This window comes from Chinchilla lanigera, unplaced genomic scaffold (assembly GCF_000276665.1).
Source record: "Chinchilla lanigera isolate Chin_1 unplaced genomic scaffold, ChiLan1.0 scaffold00059, whole genome shotgun sequence".
NCBI lineage: Eukaryota > Metazoa > Chordata > Mammalia > Rodentia > Chinchillidae > Chinchilla > Chinchilla lanigera.
Genome location: NW_004955460.1, coordinates 7,844,864 through 7,862,779, shown reverse-complemented (window position 1 = coordinate 7,862,779; position 17,916 = coordinate 7,844,864). Strand labels below are relative to the sequence as shown.

General features: G+C 37.2%; 1 protein-coding gene across 1 annotated transcript in view; it reads right to left on the bottom strand.

Annotated features, from left to right (window-relative positions):
• Positions 1-5,873: 5,873 nt before the first annotated feature.
• Tbx20 (T-box 20) overlaps positions 5,874-17,916 on the bottom strand; it is a 62,594-nt gene continuing 50,551 nt past the window's right edge. Inside the window, exons 8-9 of the mRNA XM_013521111.1 lie at positions 12,500-12,612; positions 5,874-10,837 (exon numbers count right to left, since the gene is read on the bottom strand). Coding sequence (XP_013376565.1) covers positions 10,497-10,837; positions 12,500-12,612 — 454 coding nt within the window. The 3' untranslated portion in view covers positions 5,874-10,496. The remainder of the gene's footprint in view (positions 10,838-12,499; positions 12,613-17,916) is intronic.

Sequence of the window (17,916 nt, the reverse complement as noted above, 5' to 3'; positions counted from 1 at the left end):
TATTTTATAGGCAGATGAAATGCAAAAATAGCATCTGTTATGTGTTATAAAACAATATTTTATATAGATTTAAGATTTGTCTTTGATTAAGATAGAGTGATCTAGAAGTATCACTAGACTGGGCTGAGTGATACTTGGGTTCAGTATGCTTTGGGCAATTCACTTTTCTTACTCTCATTAACTTAACTATGAAATAAAGATTTTTTGACTGCATGTCCTTAATAATGTCTTATAAATGTATTTAATTCTTGTGGGTATACACATGTGTGTTTAGGTAGCTGAACAGGTGGACTATTGAGCCATACAACAACCAGTATAAAGCTCTCTTCTTACCTGTGCCTTGCTTCCCTCCTCCTGTGTCTTCATTTCCTCCACAGTCTGCCTAGAAGAGTGTCCTCCGTCCTGTTGTCCAGTTCTACACATCTCACTACCAATGCAGCTGAGCTCTGTGTCTCTCCTTTGCCTCTTCAGCCCAGGCCCAACCTCCTGGCCTCCCTTTCATATTCTCCGTCTCTCTGTCTCTGTCACTTCCTCTCCCCCCGCCCCCATTCCTTCTTATCTCCACCTGCTCTCCTGTCTCTAAGTATGGTGGGCTTCATTGCTCTTATTTTCTAGTGCATTCTATCTATTAACAGCCTAAGTGCCCTCTGGAATATAAGGAAGAAGGAAAACATCCTTAAATAAGCAATTGGTGCTTACATAGAGCCTGCCACACCTTTGTCTGGGGCAGTGGAGTCCTATTTCCACACTGATACTGACCTGTCCCCAAAGAATAAATATGGAACTTTAACATACTGTCCCCATCTGTGCTACAATCTGTTGAAAGTCTACTTAGGATCCTCATCAGTGACAATTTCTAATCCATTAGCAGAAAACAAATGTTGACTTACATGGCTTTTATATTTCTTAAATAAAGCTGTGTACCTGGGCTCAGAAAAGGCAGTGCAGATGCTATTTTTGCATATAGTTTGTCCCTAAAAGCTTCATGTGCAGAAAGCTTGGTCCCCAGCATGGTGGTGTTGAGGTGGTAGAACCTTTAAGAGGAGGAGCCTAGTGGGAGGTATTCAGGTCAGGGGACTCCACTATATTGTAATGCAGACAGAACCCTCACCAGATGTCTCCCGTGCTGCTTGGACCCTCCAGGTAGCAGAATCATGAGCCAAACAGACCTCTTCACTTTGAGAGATACCCAGCCTCAAGTGTTTTGTCATAGCAACACAAAATGGGTTGATGATATATTATTGTTGTAAAACTGAATATTTAGAAATATTTGCTTAAAGGATTAGAAGACTGTCTTAGTTGTGAGTGCAGACAAGATCTGAATCCTGGCTACATCATTTACCACATAGGTCTCTGAGCATTTAATCTCCCTAAGCCTTAGTTTTTCACACCTCAAATGGGAATACATTACCAGCACCCACATCAGAGCTACTGCAAAGATGAAGGTCATGTACATAGTCTGCATACACATAGTGATGTTTTATGAAAGGTAGCAATCATCACCTGTCAAGTCTTCAAATGGAGAAGGGGTTACTTATATACTTTTTTATATTATAAATAGTCCAAAGAACCAGCTATGATTTTTTTCCTGAAAGAGGAATTAAAGAGGAAATAAAAATAATCTAATATAAACTGAGGACTAAGTCCTACACAAAGCTATAAAACAGGTAGAAATATCTTCTTTTTACAAATAAAAAAATTGAGCCAGAGAGAAGATTCTAAACAGCCTACTTTTCAAATACACAAGATTTACTCCCTGGAAGTCTTCAAAGTTGACACGCTGAGCCCTACTGAGCTGAAATAAAAGATGTACTGTGTAATTTGGGATTTTTGTTTTGCATTTCATATTTTAAATAATACATTTCATGGCATATAATCCATATGTCATAAAATTGACCCCTATAAAGTTTGTGATTTTTACATATTCATAATCTTTGCAGCCATTGCCATTATCTTAATTTACATTTCTACTGTTCCTGAAATAAGCTCCATGCCCATTAATAGTTATCCCCATTTCTCTCTCCTTCCAGTCCCTGGCAAACACTAATCTATTTTCTTTTTCCTATGGTTATTCCTATGATGGACATTTCAAATAAATGGGATCTTATAATATACGATCCTTTGTGACTGGATTTTTTCTTGTTAATGTTTTCAAAGTTCATCTCTCTGTATATTTATTACATTGTATTGTTCTACCACATTTTATTTATCCATTCATTAGCGGATGGGGATTTGAGTTTTTCCCATTTTACCTATTATGAATTTTGTGACAATGAATGTTCATGTGAAAAGTTTTGTTTTAACATACATTTTCTTTTCTTATTGGTGTACACCTAGAAATGGAATTTCTGGATCACCCTATGTTTGTCCTCTTAATAAACTGCGATATTTTCCAAAGTGACTGTACCATCTTATATCCCCACCAAAATGTATGAAGTGGTGGTCCAATTTTTCCATGTCCTTGTCAATATCTGTTATTGTCTGTAATTATGACAGACATGGCTGTCCTAGTAGGTGTGAAGTGATATTTTGTTGTTGTCATTGTTTTACTAACAGAAATAATTTTTCAGAGCATTTTAGGTTTACAGAAAAACTGTAGAAATACAGTTGCCGTATCTTCCCCATCCCCAACCTTTGCAGTTTCCCCTATTCTTAATATCTCATATTAGTATAATATATTTGCTACAATTAACGAGCCAATAGCATGCATTATTGTTGATTGAAATCCATAGTTTACAGTACAGTTCATTCTTTGAGCTGTGCAGTTCTGTGTTTTGACAAATGCGTAATTTCATATAGCAACCATTACAGTATCATTTAAGAATTATTTCACTACCCTAAAGACCTCTTGTGCTCCATCCACTTATTTCTTCCCCTTGGAAGGAAACCCTGATGTTTCTATACTCAGTGGTTTCACTTTTTCTCATACAGCATACAGTCCATTCAGAATGGCTTTTCAGTTAGCGATATACATTGAAGTTTCCTCCATGTCTTTTTTCTTTCTTTCTTTCTTTCTTTCTTTTTTTTTTTTTTTTTTTTTTTTTTTTTTTTTTTTGAGTGCTGGGGCTTTAACAAATGCCTTGCGTATGCTGGGTAAGCACTCTCCCATTCAACCACCCTCCCAGCCCTAGACAGTTAAAAAGACATTTTTATCACTGATGAATAGTCCATAGTATGGATGATGGGCATAACACAGACTTTTCATCCATTGCTCTATTGAGGCACATCTTGCTCACTGCCAAGTTTTGGCACTTAATAAAGCTGCTATAAACATTTATGTGAAGGTTTTTGCATGACATAAATTTTCAACTCATTTGCATAAATACCTGTGAGCACAATTGCTGGGTCATATGATAATGGGAAGTTAGTCTGCAAGACACTGCAAAGCTGTCTTTTAAAATGGCTGTAACAAAGGTAAACATGGCTGAACAAGGGCTAAACTACCTTTCTACTCCCACCAGCAAAGAGAGTTCCCATTGCCGTTTATCTTCACCAGCCTTGATGCTGCTAGTGGTTTGGATTTTAGCCATTCGAATAGATGTGTAGTGGTAACTCGTGTTGTGTCAGTGTACAGCCCCCTAATCACAAATCACGTGGAGAATCTTTTCTGTTGCTATTTCCCATCTGTATACCTTCTGAGGTGAGGTGTCTGTCAGATAGACCTTTTTTTTCCCTTTGTTTTCTCACTGTTGAGTTTTAAGAAGTTACTTAGATTTTCTTTTATGTTATTTTGCAGCAGTTTTGTAGTTTTGCATTTTACATTTAGGCCTATCTACAAAGCATTTTTAGTTCATTTTTGCAAAAGATGTAAATTTTGTGTCTAGGGTTATCTCACTCATGTTGTAATCCTTCTGTTGTTCTGGTACTATTTGTTGAAAAGAATACTATTTCTCCACTGAGTTGCCGCTGCTCCTTTGTCAAAGATCAGTTTTAGGGGCTGGGGATTTAGCTCAGCGGCAAAGCGCCTGCCTGGCAAGCGCAAGGTCATGAGTTCGGTTCCTGGTACTGGAGAAAAAAAAAAAAAAAGATCAGTTTTAATTAGATTCATGTGGGTCTGTTTCTTGACTCCCTGTTCCACTGCATTGATTTGTCTGTTATGTCACCAATGTCACAATGTCTTTATCACCAGAGCTCTGTAGTAAGTTCATCAGGTACTGCTAGTCCTGCAACCTCATTCTTTAGATTGACTTGGATATTCTAGGTCTTTTGCATTTCTACATAAATTTTAGGATAAATTTATTTACAGCCACAAAGTAACTTAATAGAATTGTGTGCAAACTGTAGATTAACTTGGAAAGAACTGACACCTTGACAATATTGAATCTCCCTGTTCCTAAACATGGAACTTAGATCCATTTATTTAGATCTTCTTTGATTTCTTCAGCATCTTGTAGTCTTCCTCATATAGATTTTATACATGTTTCATTTATTTGTACCTAAGTTTTTCCTTTTGTTAGTGTTGGTATAAATGATTTTTTTCTTCAAATTTCAGTTGTTCATTGCTGGGATACAGAAGGCAGTAGACTTTTTTTATATTGACATCGTACTCTACAAACTTGCTATAATCCCTTTCTAATTCTACATATTTTTTTTTTTTTTTGGTTTTTTTTGGTTTTTCTCCGGTACCGGGAACCGAACTCACGACCTTGCGCTTGCCAGGCAGGCGCTTTTGCCGCTGAGCTAAATCCCCAGCCCCAATTCTACATATTTTTTGTTGTTGTTGGAAGCACATTTTTTATGTATTTCTTAAATCAATAAGAATGGGAAGAAAACATCCATTAAACAACAAGCAAACTTGAACACTGATATATTGCAGACGGGTCACATAACCACCCAGAAGAGCAGAAGACAACTAACCTGAGTAACTTCTGTACATGTCTCTGACTGTCCTCTAAGTTAAGTGACAAAGAAGCAACACTGAAGGAATCGTGATGTCTTTTTAGAAGGTTTGTTTATGGTAGTTGTTTGGGTGAAACAGTGTGAAATTAATATAGGTACATGTTAAGTAGATAAATATACTGATGAATGTTGGAAGCCAGGTACTCACTGAAGTACAGACGGTAGAGCACAGTATTGTATCATTGTTAAATTTCCAGAAGTTGCTAACACTATTGTTATTTAAAGGAATCTTCTTGTTTTTGTTAAAAGTATACTTTGAATTATATAATTATAATTATATAAGGGTAATGAGTCATATGTTCAACTTACTCTCTAATGGTTCAGAGAGACAATTCACCTATACTATGAATCTACACATGGTTGCATTACTTTGTATGCTTGTGATAAAACAAATGAGGCCAAGTCAGTAATTGATGAATCTGTGTAACACATGTTGAGTTTCTTTATATTATTCTCATAACTTTTTGGTAAGCTTGGAATTCTTCCAAATAAATTATTTTTTAAAAGTTGGCATTCAGCACGCACAAAAATTTAAGGGTAAGCCGGGCATGGTTGTGCATGCCTGTAATCCCAGCACTTGGGGGGCTGAGGCAGGAGGATCGTTCCAAGTTTGAGGGAAGCCTAGGTTACAAAGTAAGCTCAAGGCCAGCCTGAACTGCATAGTGAGACCCTGTCTCAAAAAAACAAACAAACAAAAAAACCTTAAGGGTGATAAAGTAGATTTGTGTAAGCGGAAGGGATGGTAATGCCAAATATTGTGGAGGTCTGTCATATCAAAGGAAGATTAAAACTTTGAATTTCACTAATCTGCTGATAGCTTTCAAGTGTTCTGAAAGTCACAACCACAACATTGTTTATGGAAATGGTTTGCTGCAAGCCTTGAATCTCATCTAAATCTTCTTCTTTTTTTTTTTTAGATGAAGAGATTGGTCCCCAAGTCATAGTATGTAAGATAATGAAAGGTGTAATGTGTGTTTATATCAAAACCACACCACTTTTAATGAAAAAAATACTAAGATCCACACATTTGTACTTCTGTACAATTTGGAGTAATATATAATTTTAAGCTGTTTACAAATAACATGTAATGCTTCAAATATTACATAAGGTTGATAATACATTTCTAGCAGAAATAAATATATTGCACTTAAAAAGAACTTCATTAGATGTTACTTCATAGTATTAGGCTTATAACTTTTTTTCCATAAAACATTTCCCATGCCCAGCCCCCCACCCCTGACACACACACTGCATTATGGTGACCGTTCTCACACAATCTGTTAAGCAAATGAAGACACAGCAAACAAAAAAACTGTGACAGTCTACTAAAGAGGTTACATCCAATTTCAACCTTCTGGAAATTAAGGAACTCTTTTATGTTTCTGAAAATTAAAAAAAAAAACTAAATACAATATATGAGTGTACCAGAAGTAAAATACAACATATTGTACTTTTGTCCGGATGTATTATTTCACAAAAATGTTTTTATTTTCTTATTCCCAGGGTATTGTACTTATAAAAGGGTGGGGATTAAAATTATTCGAAGGACAGAGGGGAAAAAGCCAGAAAATACTTGTGGATTATGTGCCCACCAAATATTTATAAATGAATCTTTCTATATTTAAGCATGCTGAAGAAAGATAAGTGTTGGGGTATTTTATAGCTGGCATAGACTAATAAGCAGTGAAGAAAGAGTTTTATGATTTTCTATAGTTTTAAGAGTTCTTAGCCTTTCCTTTGCTGGCTTACAAAAAACTCCTTTCATTCTAAAGCAATATAAAAATTCATATAAAACCTGCCCTCCTCAGACACAGCTCTCTAGAGGAGCAAGCTGAAATCTCTCTAGTGCTCTGTCTAGATTTGGGGCATAGTATTGTTTTATTTTAATAACTATCAATCCCCTGCCCATTTAATAATGAAAATCATTTTCCTTATTTAGTCAATGGAAGATTGAATAAAAATAGTTCTCTTGCAATATGTTACCCTGTACATTACAGAACTGATTATTTCGAGTTTTAGTTACTGAGTCACTGCTAAGTTCATCGATGTATTTTTATTATTCAGTACTGGGCATTGAACCCATGACCTCACCAAGTGAGTCCCCAGCCCTTTTTATGTTTTGAGAAAGAGTGTCTTGTTCAGTTGCTCAGTTGTCCAGGCTGGGCTCAAACAGAGTGCTGAGACTACAAGCAAGCACCACCATACCTGGCTACATCTGTGATTTTAATGGGGGATGGTCATTCCATACACTGTGAAGGTGATTCTCCTCGATGTAATTCAGAGTTACATAAGTCAGCCTAAGAAGCTCATGTGTAGCTCAGCGATGAGGTAAATATCCTAACAGCTTTCTCACAGATCCATAAGCAGGGTGCGATGATGATACTTGACATCTAAGATTATTTCTTGATTTTGGGGGTTTGCGTGGGGGCCATTTTGGAGACACAAAATGACAGAGGTAGGGATCAAGGTGGAGGGAGGTAGATCTTGAAATGATCGTAGCTCCTACAAAGGGCTTTGGCTAGATGAGGAATCATCATCAGGAGGCTTCTTAACACCATGTACTCTGTGCCCACCTAATAGGACTGACGAGCCGTACAAACATTACACTTTTGCTATAAACTCAGAGAAGCCAGCAGCACAACACAAAGTGATGCATCTGCATTGCCTAATCCTTTGTGGTATCTTAGATGCACGCTAAGTACATTTACCTATGTACTGCTAAGGGTTACCAGCGGAGGAAGGAAGATTTACTAAATAATTAAAAAGAATCACTGAACTTGGAATTATTGATATTTTAAAATGAATCACAGATGCAGAACCTATTTAGTTATGAACTAATTCCTTAAAGTTCAGTGGGTCTGGCAGGTCCCCCTGTCTGTGGCAGCACCCCACATAGGCAGTATTTTTTGATACTGTAATAACCGTAGAGGGAAAACCCTGAGTTTACCCCAAATAACTCACGGTTTGTTATTATTCAATCAGCTTTCCCATTAACTATCTGGTTCTAGCAGTTTTGATAGGAAAGACTTTGGAATTTAACACACTAACCTCCCTATACTGAGGGATTAATTAGAACCAAGAGCCACCATAGCCCAGAAGGGCCAGTGGGTACATCTCCCATCCCTGTGCTATGGTGACTATGGTTCAGTTCCGCTGTACCCTTGTGCTTCTTCTCTCTGGTTCAGGTGATGTAAACACTGAAAATACAGACCTAATTCAGAATTCCAAGTCTGATTTCCCCACTTTGCTTTCCTGTAAGTAGTCTACTTATATCGCAGTTTCCATTTGCTTCACACACCAAAGTGATACAGACAGGAAATACTGGTATAAAACCATATTTAACAAAAAGTTCGTAAACAGAGATCGAGAGAGTTGTCAAAATAGAATTGAAATAATCCTTTCATTCTCTTTGAAAAGAAAATCCAGACACAGATTCACTTGCATAGACTTTAGGAGATGCGGAATTTGTCTGGGTATTGGACAGCATAGTGTAAAATAGCATCTTTTGTTATTCCTGCTTTAAGCAGCAGTACTGAATTCAAAGGAGCAGTGGCAACAAGCTAACTATTAAATATTAAGCCCCCCTCCTAGCTTTATGGTATTTATTTTAAACATTGCTCATAACTGCCTTTTTAAAGAAATACACATCTATTCTTTGAAAACAAACTAGCCATGGATACTGTATAACATGCAAGAAGCTACAAATGAACCCATATTTTGGCACAGGACTTTGAAGTGAGTGGCTAACACACCCATGGTTCTTTGTAAGTAAACTCGGGTTCAGCGGAGGATGGTGTGTCCAAAATCTGACACCACCACCGCGTAATCAGGGTGTGCCCTGACGCCTGTGTCACAGGCTGGACAGGCCCAGTAAAGGCAATTGATACAGAAAAGGCTAACATTAACACAACCAAATAAAATTTCATGGGAGTCTGATGTGATAAGTATATTGCATTTAACCCCAAATATACTTCTACTGTCAGTAGCAATATTTCCTATCTCTTTTAATAGATTCAATACTTTTGCAGTAAGAAAGGAATAGAATGGAAATGACATACAAAAATTAAATTAGAGTTTTGGGGAAATTTGCTAAGAACACAGATTCCATTCTGTGGCTGGGATGCATTATTTCCAAAGTTGAAAGATTATTAACTTTATTGTCTCCATTATTAGGGAAATTAACTGTTGCAAATGACCAAATATGTTTACCCTGATTGTAAAGGCTACGATATACATTGCTCAAAAAAAAAAAAAAATAACATACAGGTTATATAGAACCTTATAGAACTAAAATATAATTAACTACTATTATACACAATAAAGGAAGGCTTAAGAAGATATCACTAGTTGAACATAAAATGGACGAAGCTTTAATTTACTTCTAAGAACTGCCAGTGTGTCAGCCAGGGAGTCACAGAATTACCATGCAATTTCATATTAGGGACTTTGAAAACTGGTGACACAGTAAGAAAACAGGATGAATTAGCTACACAGCCAATGGCTGCTCATGAGCATATGTTAAACTGTGGCTATCCAGGCATTGAAATGGTCATTCTCACATCCCTTGGTCAGTGGCAGCGGCAACAAAGCAGATTTTATCAAAAATGAGAATTTGGCCCAATGCACTTTTGCATCCAGAAAGTCTCCCAAAGCTTAAGGGGACCTGGAGGGGCCTTTGGCTTCCATGGCAGAGAAATTCCTTTGGAAAAGGACAGCTATCTTTTTATTGCAGCTGTGAGAGGAAGCAAGCCCCACAGATCACACTCAGAGGCCGTGCAGTGCTCTCAGCGGATGGGTCAGCAGAATGCAAACCTCAGTTCTGCACAGGAACACAGACAACCCTTGCTTCAGCATAGTATTTGGAAGATTCTTCCTCTATCACTGGCAAGTAGCTGCGAGGAAGAGGGGTAGAATGAGAGAAGACAAGATTGACCACCAAGCTGGTTGAGCACAGGTCCATCCGTATTGCAAGAAGAGCTTGGTGAAGGCAACACCACATCCTCATCCACACAACAGGATGCGTCAGAATGATCTCACCTCCTTTCCCAGTGAACTAACGTAAAAGAAATGAAACATGCTTAAGCTACAGCTCTACAAATATTTCTCTATGGGTTCCCATTTCCCATAGGTAGAAATGGACTGAAGTTAGTCATATGGTCAGTATTGCCTCTCTGAAGATTCTTTTAACCTGTGGAAAACAGAAAGAAAACCTATACACATTGATTTTATACAATACTGCATTAACACGGCACTTTTAGCCACTAGGATTAATGCACTTTAAGATTTGTCCGCCTTCTATTATTAAACTTTCTGGGTAAATTAGTATCCTATTACTTGCAAGACTTAGGTTGGCCAAGAACTTTCCAATAATTCTGTCCTGAACCCAAGAACTATCTCCCAAGTACACATGAGTTCTGGTCCACAGTGCATTCCTGTAGCAGTAGATTTTATTGTGAGTCTAGCTCGCCTCTTGAATAGGTCCTATGTTTCCTAGAGATCACCTGCTTCAACACTGCACATCCTGCCCACCCAACTCTGTCCTCTACCTCCATACCCACTTGCACATTCTGGATCCAGATGCTGCACTTCTGGAAGAGTCATACAAATGGTGTCATCACAGCGGAGGAATGGCGCAGTCCTTGGATGGCAGCATAGGGCCCCTGCTGAAAGTAGTGATGGTACCTCGGCATGTGGAAGGAAGGGAAGGTAGGGCCGCTCCCCTGCATGGAGGTGGCAATGGCGGATGGGGTCAGAGGCATCCCCAGGCGGCTGTAGGGTGGCAGAGAACCCTGTATGGGGTGTGGAATGGGTGTCGCTATGGATGCTGTGCTGGTGCCAAGAGCAGTCAGGGACTGTGGGTGCTGAAATCCAGGAAAACTGGAAGAAGATGAGACCCAGGAGCTGAGTGACAAGTTGTCAGATGTTGTAAAGGCTGACCCTGTAAGAAAGAGCACTCATTAGACTGAAAATGCTATTTCAGTGTACGTGTCCAAGACCAAATCTCTTTATTTTCAAAAACATTTAACAGAACTTTAATTGAAAAAGACAAACACGCATGAGGTTTGTCGGAGGGTAAATCTACCTTTCTGGATGGGAGGATAACATTTATATCCTGCACGGAAGAAAGAATTTACTAAATGGAAAGAGATTTAACTCACTAAATGCCTACGTGTCCCCAGAGTGGCCCAGACATGGACACCTTTCCTACAAGAAATGACTTGATTCCCTTAAAAGGAGCTCCAAGCCTTTAAAATTTCTTCTCACCTCTGCCAGCACCTTCATAAGAAAATCTAGATTTTCCTTTTGTTGGTATGTTTAAGATAATAGAAGATACAGGCATAGGCAAGGACTTCCTGAACAGAACTCCAATAGCACAAGAAATGACACCCAAAATCAACAAAAAGGATGATATTAAATTTAAAAGCAGAGGAAATAATTCAAAGTGAAGAGATAGCTTACAGAATTGAAAAGAATTTTTGCTGTTTGTTCTTTTGATAAAGAACTAATATCTAGAACATATAAAGAACATATAACTCAAAAAAATTAGACCTCCCAAAAAACAAATGTCCCAATAGAAAAATGGGCAAATGAAATAAATAGACACTTTTCAAAAGGAGAACAAATGGCCAACAACTACATGAAAAAATGGTCAACATCGTTAGCCATTAGGGAAGTATAAATCAAGACAACTCTGACATTCCATCTTACACTACTAATCACGACACAGGGAAATCTAGGTGTCTAAGTCTCGACAAAGCTACCTGGTTTCCAAAGTCATTGTGAGAACCTGTAAGAGTTAAGTTTTCCTACATAGCAGCATCCAGAAATTTAAACAAGAGTGGACACTGAACTTGGATTAAGTGGTAAGAATGTCCTATGCTTTTATTGATTATGTTATTCCATATTCTGGACATAAAACAATGACAGAAGTTCTCTTGCCCTAAGAACATGGTAGTTGCCAGCGTGGGCTGCCTCTGGGCTCTTCTCTGGGCTTCTGTGCTAGGTGCAGAGGCTCCTCCCTGACACTTAGTCCTTTTCCTCCCTGAGACTTTGCAACAGAGAAATTTTGTTCAGTTCTGGCTCTTTCTTGGGGTTACTGTTTCTGTGAAGCCTTTCACTATCACAATCATCTTTTAAAGGTGTTTTCCAATTTGGTCTTTGATCTTAAGGAGACATCCCAAATTTGGTGAAACAGATACATTCCCTGATTTTCATATTATAAAGCTATTCACAAAGACTATGGAATCCCCCACCCCAAGGTGCAACAGTTCTTTGTAGTAGTAAATTCAGACAAGTACCTCCTGAGCCCTGACTCAAAATCTCAATGTTGTTTTACTAGAAAACCAGAACTTCAGGCAGCAAAATAACTTTTTTTTTTTCTGGTACTGGGAATTGAACTCACGACCTTGCGCTTGCCAGGCAGGCACTGTGCCGCTGAGCTAAATCTCCAGCCCCAAAATCACTTACAATTCAGGTAAGATAATGAAATGTGTAAAGCTCAGCACTGAGGGTGGTCACCTTCTGAAAAGCCCAGATGTCCTTTCGTGGCAGTGTGTTCCCTGGGGAACATACAGGCCTTCATTCTCCTTGGGTGCCTTACCTCGATTTGGGGTTGTCTGGCTCTCCTCCCCCAGGACATCCTCTTCTCCTCCGTAGGTGCGGATGGGAGAGCGGGCATAGGAATGCTTCTGGATCAAGCTCTCCACACTTTCCCTAGGTGACAGAGTGACATGCAGGAGCTCACTACAAAGTCAAGTTCTCAGAGACAGAGAAGGGCCTTAAGAATAATTCACTATGCAGCAAATATTTTTTCTCAGCCAAGAGGAAACCACTCCCGGGAAGAGTAACATTTAAAATTTGTCCATTCATTCTGTTGCAGTGTGACTCCTTGGACCGGACTCCAGGTGCATAAATGCAAGCACCCCCAACTAGGGAGGGTGAGAACAACTCACTGAAGCCCTCCAGAATGAAGGACCATGAGGTAAACAAGGCCACAGGAATATGGAATTTAATGCTGTGAAAAAACCCAAGTGAATGAATTTACTAAGCAGGACAGCAGTGAATCTTCTTACTGACTTCATCAGCTAATGAAGACAAAACAAAATACTCAGCCGATCTGAGCTGCATTGATTTGACATTTGACAAAATGTTGGCAAGTTCAAAATAGCATTCATAAAAAGATCCAGTGCTCACTAACAAACCAAACAAATGCATGGAAGACACAACTATCTTAGTTACTTTCCTTGCCTGTAGGAAACAATACCTAACAACTTAAAAGAAACATGGGCTCATGTTTTAGAAGGTTCAGAATGCATGGGCAGCAGCATGATAGATGGGCCGGGTTGGAGGAAAGATGCTCATGTCATGGCACCCAGGAAGCACAGATGAAGGGAAGAAGTGGGACGGGAGAGACACCCTTCCAGGACACACGCCACTGATGCACCCCTTCCAACCAGGCCTCTACCAGACCCCATCTCCTAACACCACATTTAGCTATCCCACCTCCATAATCCAGTCACCTTGGGGGGACAGCCAGTGGTAAACCAGAACAATGACAACACAGAGAGTTTGGCTACGGACACTTTTTAAACAATGGGAATAAAAAAAGGATACAAAATTTCAAAACAAGATGATAGGAAATTAATAATGGCTGTTATAATGTGTATTGTTATCTTCAAAGTAGTTGCTCAGATCACCAGATATAGGCATGCAAGGCTGATCAAACAGCTAAGCATTAACTATTCCTTTCAATAAACCCATAGAAATTAGTAGTACAATTATCTTAGTACAATAATCTTAGCTATCTTGTATATATAATATATATTTTATATTACGTTTTTATATATACATTCCCTTTCTTTTTTCTTTCTTTTCTCCTTTCCACCACCCCAGTTGTTCTTTCTTTTTGAGCAGTTTCTTTCCCTTTTACATTATCTATCATACCTTCTGGATCTTATTTAGTCTTTCAGTTTCTTACACTAGGGAGACAATACAGTGTTTACACATGCAGGTCTGATTTATTTCACTTAGGAGTATAGTCTCTAGTTGCATCCATTTACCTACAAAACCCTCAAGTTTATCTTTCTTTATAGTTGAGTAATACTCCATTGTATAAAAATACCACATCTTTTTTAATCTGTTCCTCAGTTGATGGACATTTGGGTTGTTTCCAAGATTTAACACTTTTGAGATCTATGTTGACTCAAGACCAAAAGATTGCAGAAAAACTATGAAGGAAACATAAATGGCCATTAAATTTAGGACCCCCCAAAATGAGTACATTGTCTCTGTAGAAGGATTTCCTCTTGCTACATAGTCTATGAACCAAAGAATGTGGTTAACTTTAAAAACAAAAGTTACTTTGGTATTGGGCAATTTTATCTGCTGCTACTTTTAAAAAGCCAGCAAAATGAAAATGAAATGTTATTTTTCAGACATATATCCCAGTAACAGATTATTTTACTTTTTATTAGTACAGGTTTGGAGTACATAGGTATAGTTGTGACCCATAGATCCCTGAATTAGCCACTGTAGGACAAGAAAAAGATGAAATTATTTTGGTCTTGAATGAGGAAGGACAAACTCACTATTGCACTTCATAATTAAAGAGTAAGGAAAACAAATAAAATGCTATAACTATTTTCCAAAATGTGACTCTTAACACTTCACACAGATACACACCTGTCAAAAAACACTGAGAAAGCAATCTTTTCCGTTAGGTGTAGCACTGGTCCTCTCTGTTCTATAGGGATTTTTATCAGACTGCAAAGGTTCCCTTCTGTTTCTACTTTGCTAAGAGTTTTTAATGAGGAATGGATGTTGGATTTTCAAAAATGTTTTTTCTATGTTCACTGAGATAAGAAAATGAGTTTCTTTTTTAGAAATTGTATTGATTGAACTTCAAATGATCAACTAACCTTGCATACCTGAGCTGAACCCTACTTAGCTATGATGTTATCCTTCTTTTAAAACTCAGTTTCCTTCAATGTGTAAATACAACAGCCATTGTTAATTTCCCACCATTTTGTCAGTAACTCTGTATTGCTTGTACTGTTCTTATGCTATTTTGTAAATGGATGTCTGTTTGTTAGTATGTTTTCCTTCTTTTATTTTTAAAATACACTTAAAAAATAGAAAACTCAGTTTCCTACAATTATGTTTAGAATTTTTCCATGTATATTCATAAAGGATGTTGGACTATAGCTTTCCAGTTTGTAATATGTTTCTTGAGTTTTAGTAGCAAGGTAATGTATGTCTAGTCACAGGATTGGTTTAAAAGTGTTCCCTTCTCTTCAATTCTCTAGACAAGCCTGGGGGAAGGAGTTATTTTCTTGTTTAATACAAGACACAGGGGAGGCTCTCTGGACCTGAAGTTTTCTTTTTAGACAGGTTTTCAACTGCAAATCAACAGTTATCAAATTATCCATTTCTTGTTGAATGATATTTTTGTCCTCAAGAAATTTGTGAATTTCACTTAAATTGTTGAAATTACAAGCATGTGTTCATAGCATATATTATAAAATAACATTCCTTCATTAGCTTTCCTTTTAATTTATGTAGAATCTCCTTAATTTATATACCATGCCTCTTATTCCTGATAATTGTAAATTGTGCTTCTCTTTTTTTCTTGATAAGGCTGGCTAGATGATTGTTAATTTTGTTCACCTTTTCTGCATTTGAATCCAATAATTTTTCTCTGTTGTTTTCCTGTTCCATTGCTTTCTCCTTTAATATTGTTTACTTTTTTTCCACTGACTTTGGATCTCATTTGCTCTTTCCCTCTGGTTTCTAGAGATGGAGAATGAGGTCATGACTTAAAATATTGCTTCATTTCTAAGAGAGCCCTATAACAACTATAAATTTCTCCTAAATAATGTTTTAGCAACATCCCACAAGTTTATATACTATTATTTCCATTTTCTTTAAGTTCAAAATATTTTCTACTTTCCTTCTTGATATACTCCTTGGTCTGTGGATTGTTTGCATTCACTATTTAGCTTCTAATATTTGGCAATTTTCCAGATATCTTCCTTTTATAGATTTCCAGTATAATTCCATCATCCATTGTGATCAAAGAACATATTTTGCAAGACCTACATGCTTTCTGAATATAAAGAGACCTATTTTGTGGTACAGGGTATGGTCCATAATGGGAATTGTTCTGTGTGTACTTGCAAAGATTATATCTGCTAATGCTGGGTGGAGTGTTTTCTAAATGTAAACCAGGCCAACTTGTTAAGAGTATTGTTCAAATATTCTGAATTTTCACTCATTTTCTCTTGGTTTTAGCAATTATTGAGAGATAGATGCTGAAATTTCCAACTATGATTGTATACTTGTCTCTTTTTTTGTATACTCCTGCTAGAAATGAAGATCTATTACTGGGTATATAAATCTGCAGGATCGCCTCTCCCCAATGAATGGAACTCTATTGTTATGAAATGATGTACTTTATCCCTAGTATTATTCTTTCCTGTGAAATCTAGTTTGGTATTAATATAACCATTCCAGTTTTCTTTTGATTGGTGTTAACATATTATAACTTCTTTGTATAAGGACTTCTTCTTTTCTTACTGTCAACTTGTATCTTTATATATAAAAAATGTATTTCTTGTAGGCAGTATATATTTCAGTCTTACCTTTTAATCCATACTGAAAGCCTCTGAGTTTTAATTGAGATATTTAGTGCATTTATATTTAATGTGATTACTGATATGGTAAGGCTCAAGTCCATTATCATGTTACTTGTTTCCTACTTGTCCTATCTGTTCTTTGTTGTCTTTTTTCTTTGTTTTGCTTTCTTGACAGTTAAATTTTTCTGATTTTGTTTAATCATTTTATTAGCTAAACTCTTCTGTTATTTTAGTGGATGCCTTTACATCTTTAACTTTTCACAATCTACCTTCAAGTGATATTATAACTTTCAAGACTAGCATGAGACACTCACTTACCCTCATGAAACAGAAAAACTTCACAATAATATATTTTCATTTCTTACTTCCAAACTTTGTGTCATTCTTGTCAAATATCTTAACTTACATAAATCCCATTCTACATTATTCCATTTACTTAAACAGTTAATTATCTTTTAAAAAGTTTTAAATAATACAAAAAGTTTGATCCACTTATCCATATAGCTATAATTCCGGCTGTTCTTCACTCCTTTGTGAAGTTCTGGAATGACATCTAATACTACCCCTTCCTCCTGAAGGCCTTCCAGTAGCATGATCAGCAGTTCAATTGGCTAGTGGTGAATTTCATTTTGATTGTGTTTGGAGTGATATTTTTGCTGGCTGTAGCTTTCTACGTTGACAGTTTTTCCTTCAGTTTTTTAACAACATTGACCCAGTGTCTCTTCACTTTGTTTCTGACAAGAAATCTGTTCTCCTTCTTGTCTTTGTTCCTCTTATGTAATGTATCTTTAATTTCCTGGCTGCTGCAAAGCAGCCATACACTTTCACTGGAAGACAGATAGCCTCTTTAACAAATGGTGCTGGAAAAACTAGCTTTCCACATGCCTCAGACTAAAACTAGACTCATGTTTATCACCATGCACTAAACTAAAGTCAAAATGGATCAAAGATCCATTTGAATCCACAGAAATCCATTTGATCCACAGAAACACTAAATCTACTGGAAGAGAAAATAGGTAGAAATCTTGAAGACATAGGTGTAGGCAAAGACTTCATGAACAAAACTCTGATTGCATGGGAAATAATACAAAGAATCAACAACTGGGATCTCATCCCATTACAAAGCTTTTGGACAGCAAAAGAAATCACCAACAGAGTGCAAAGACAACCCACAGAGTGGGAAAAAGTTTTAACCAGTTGCCCCTGAAACAAAGAACTAGTATCTAGAACATATAAAGAATTGAAAAAAAGTTGGACTACTCCAAATTTAAAGATCCAATCCAAAAATGGGCATTTAAGATGAATAGGCACTTCTCAGATGAAGAAATACAAATGGCGAATAAATATATAAAAAAGTATATGACATATCTCAGTTCAGTGTCAC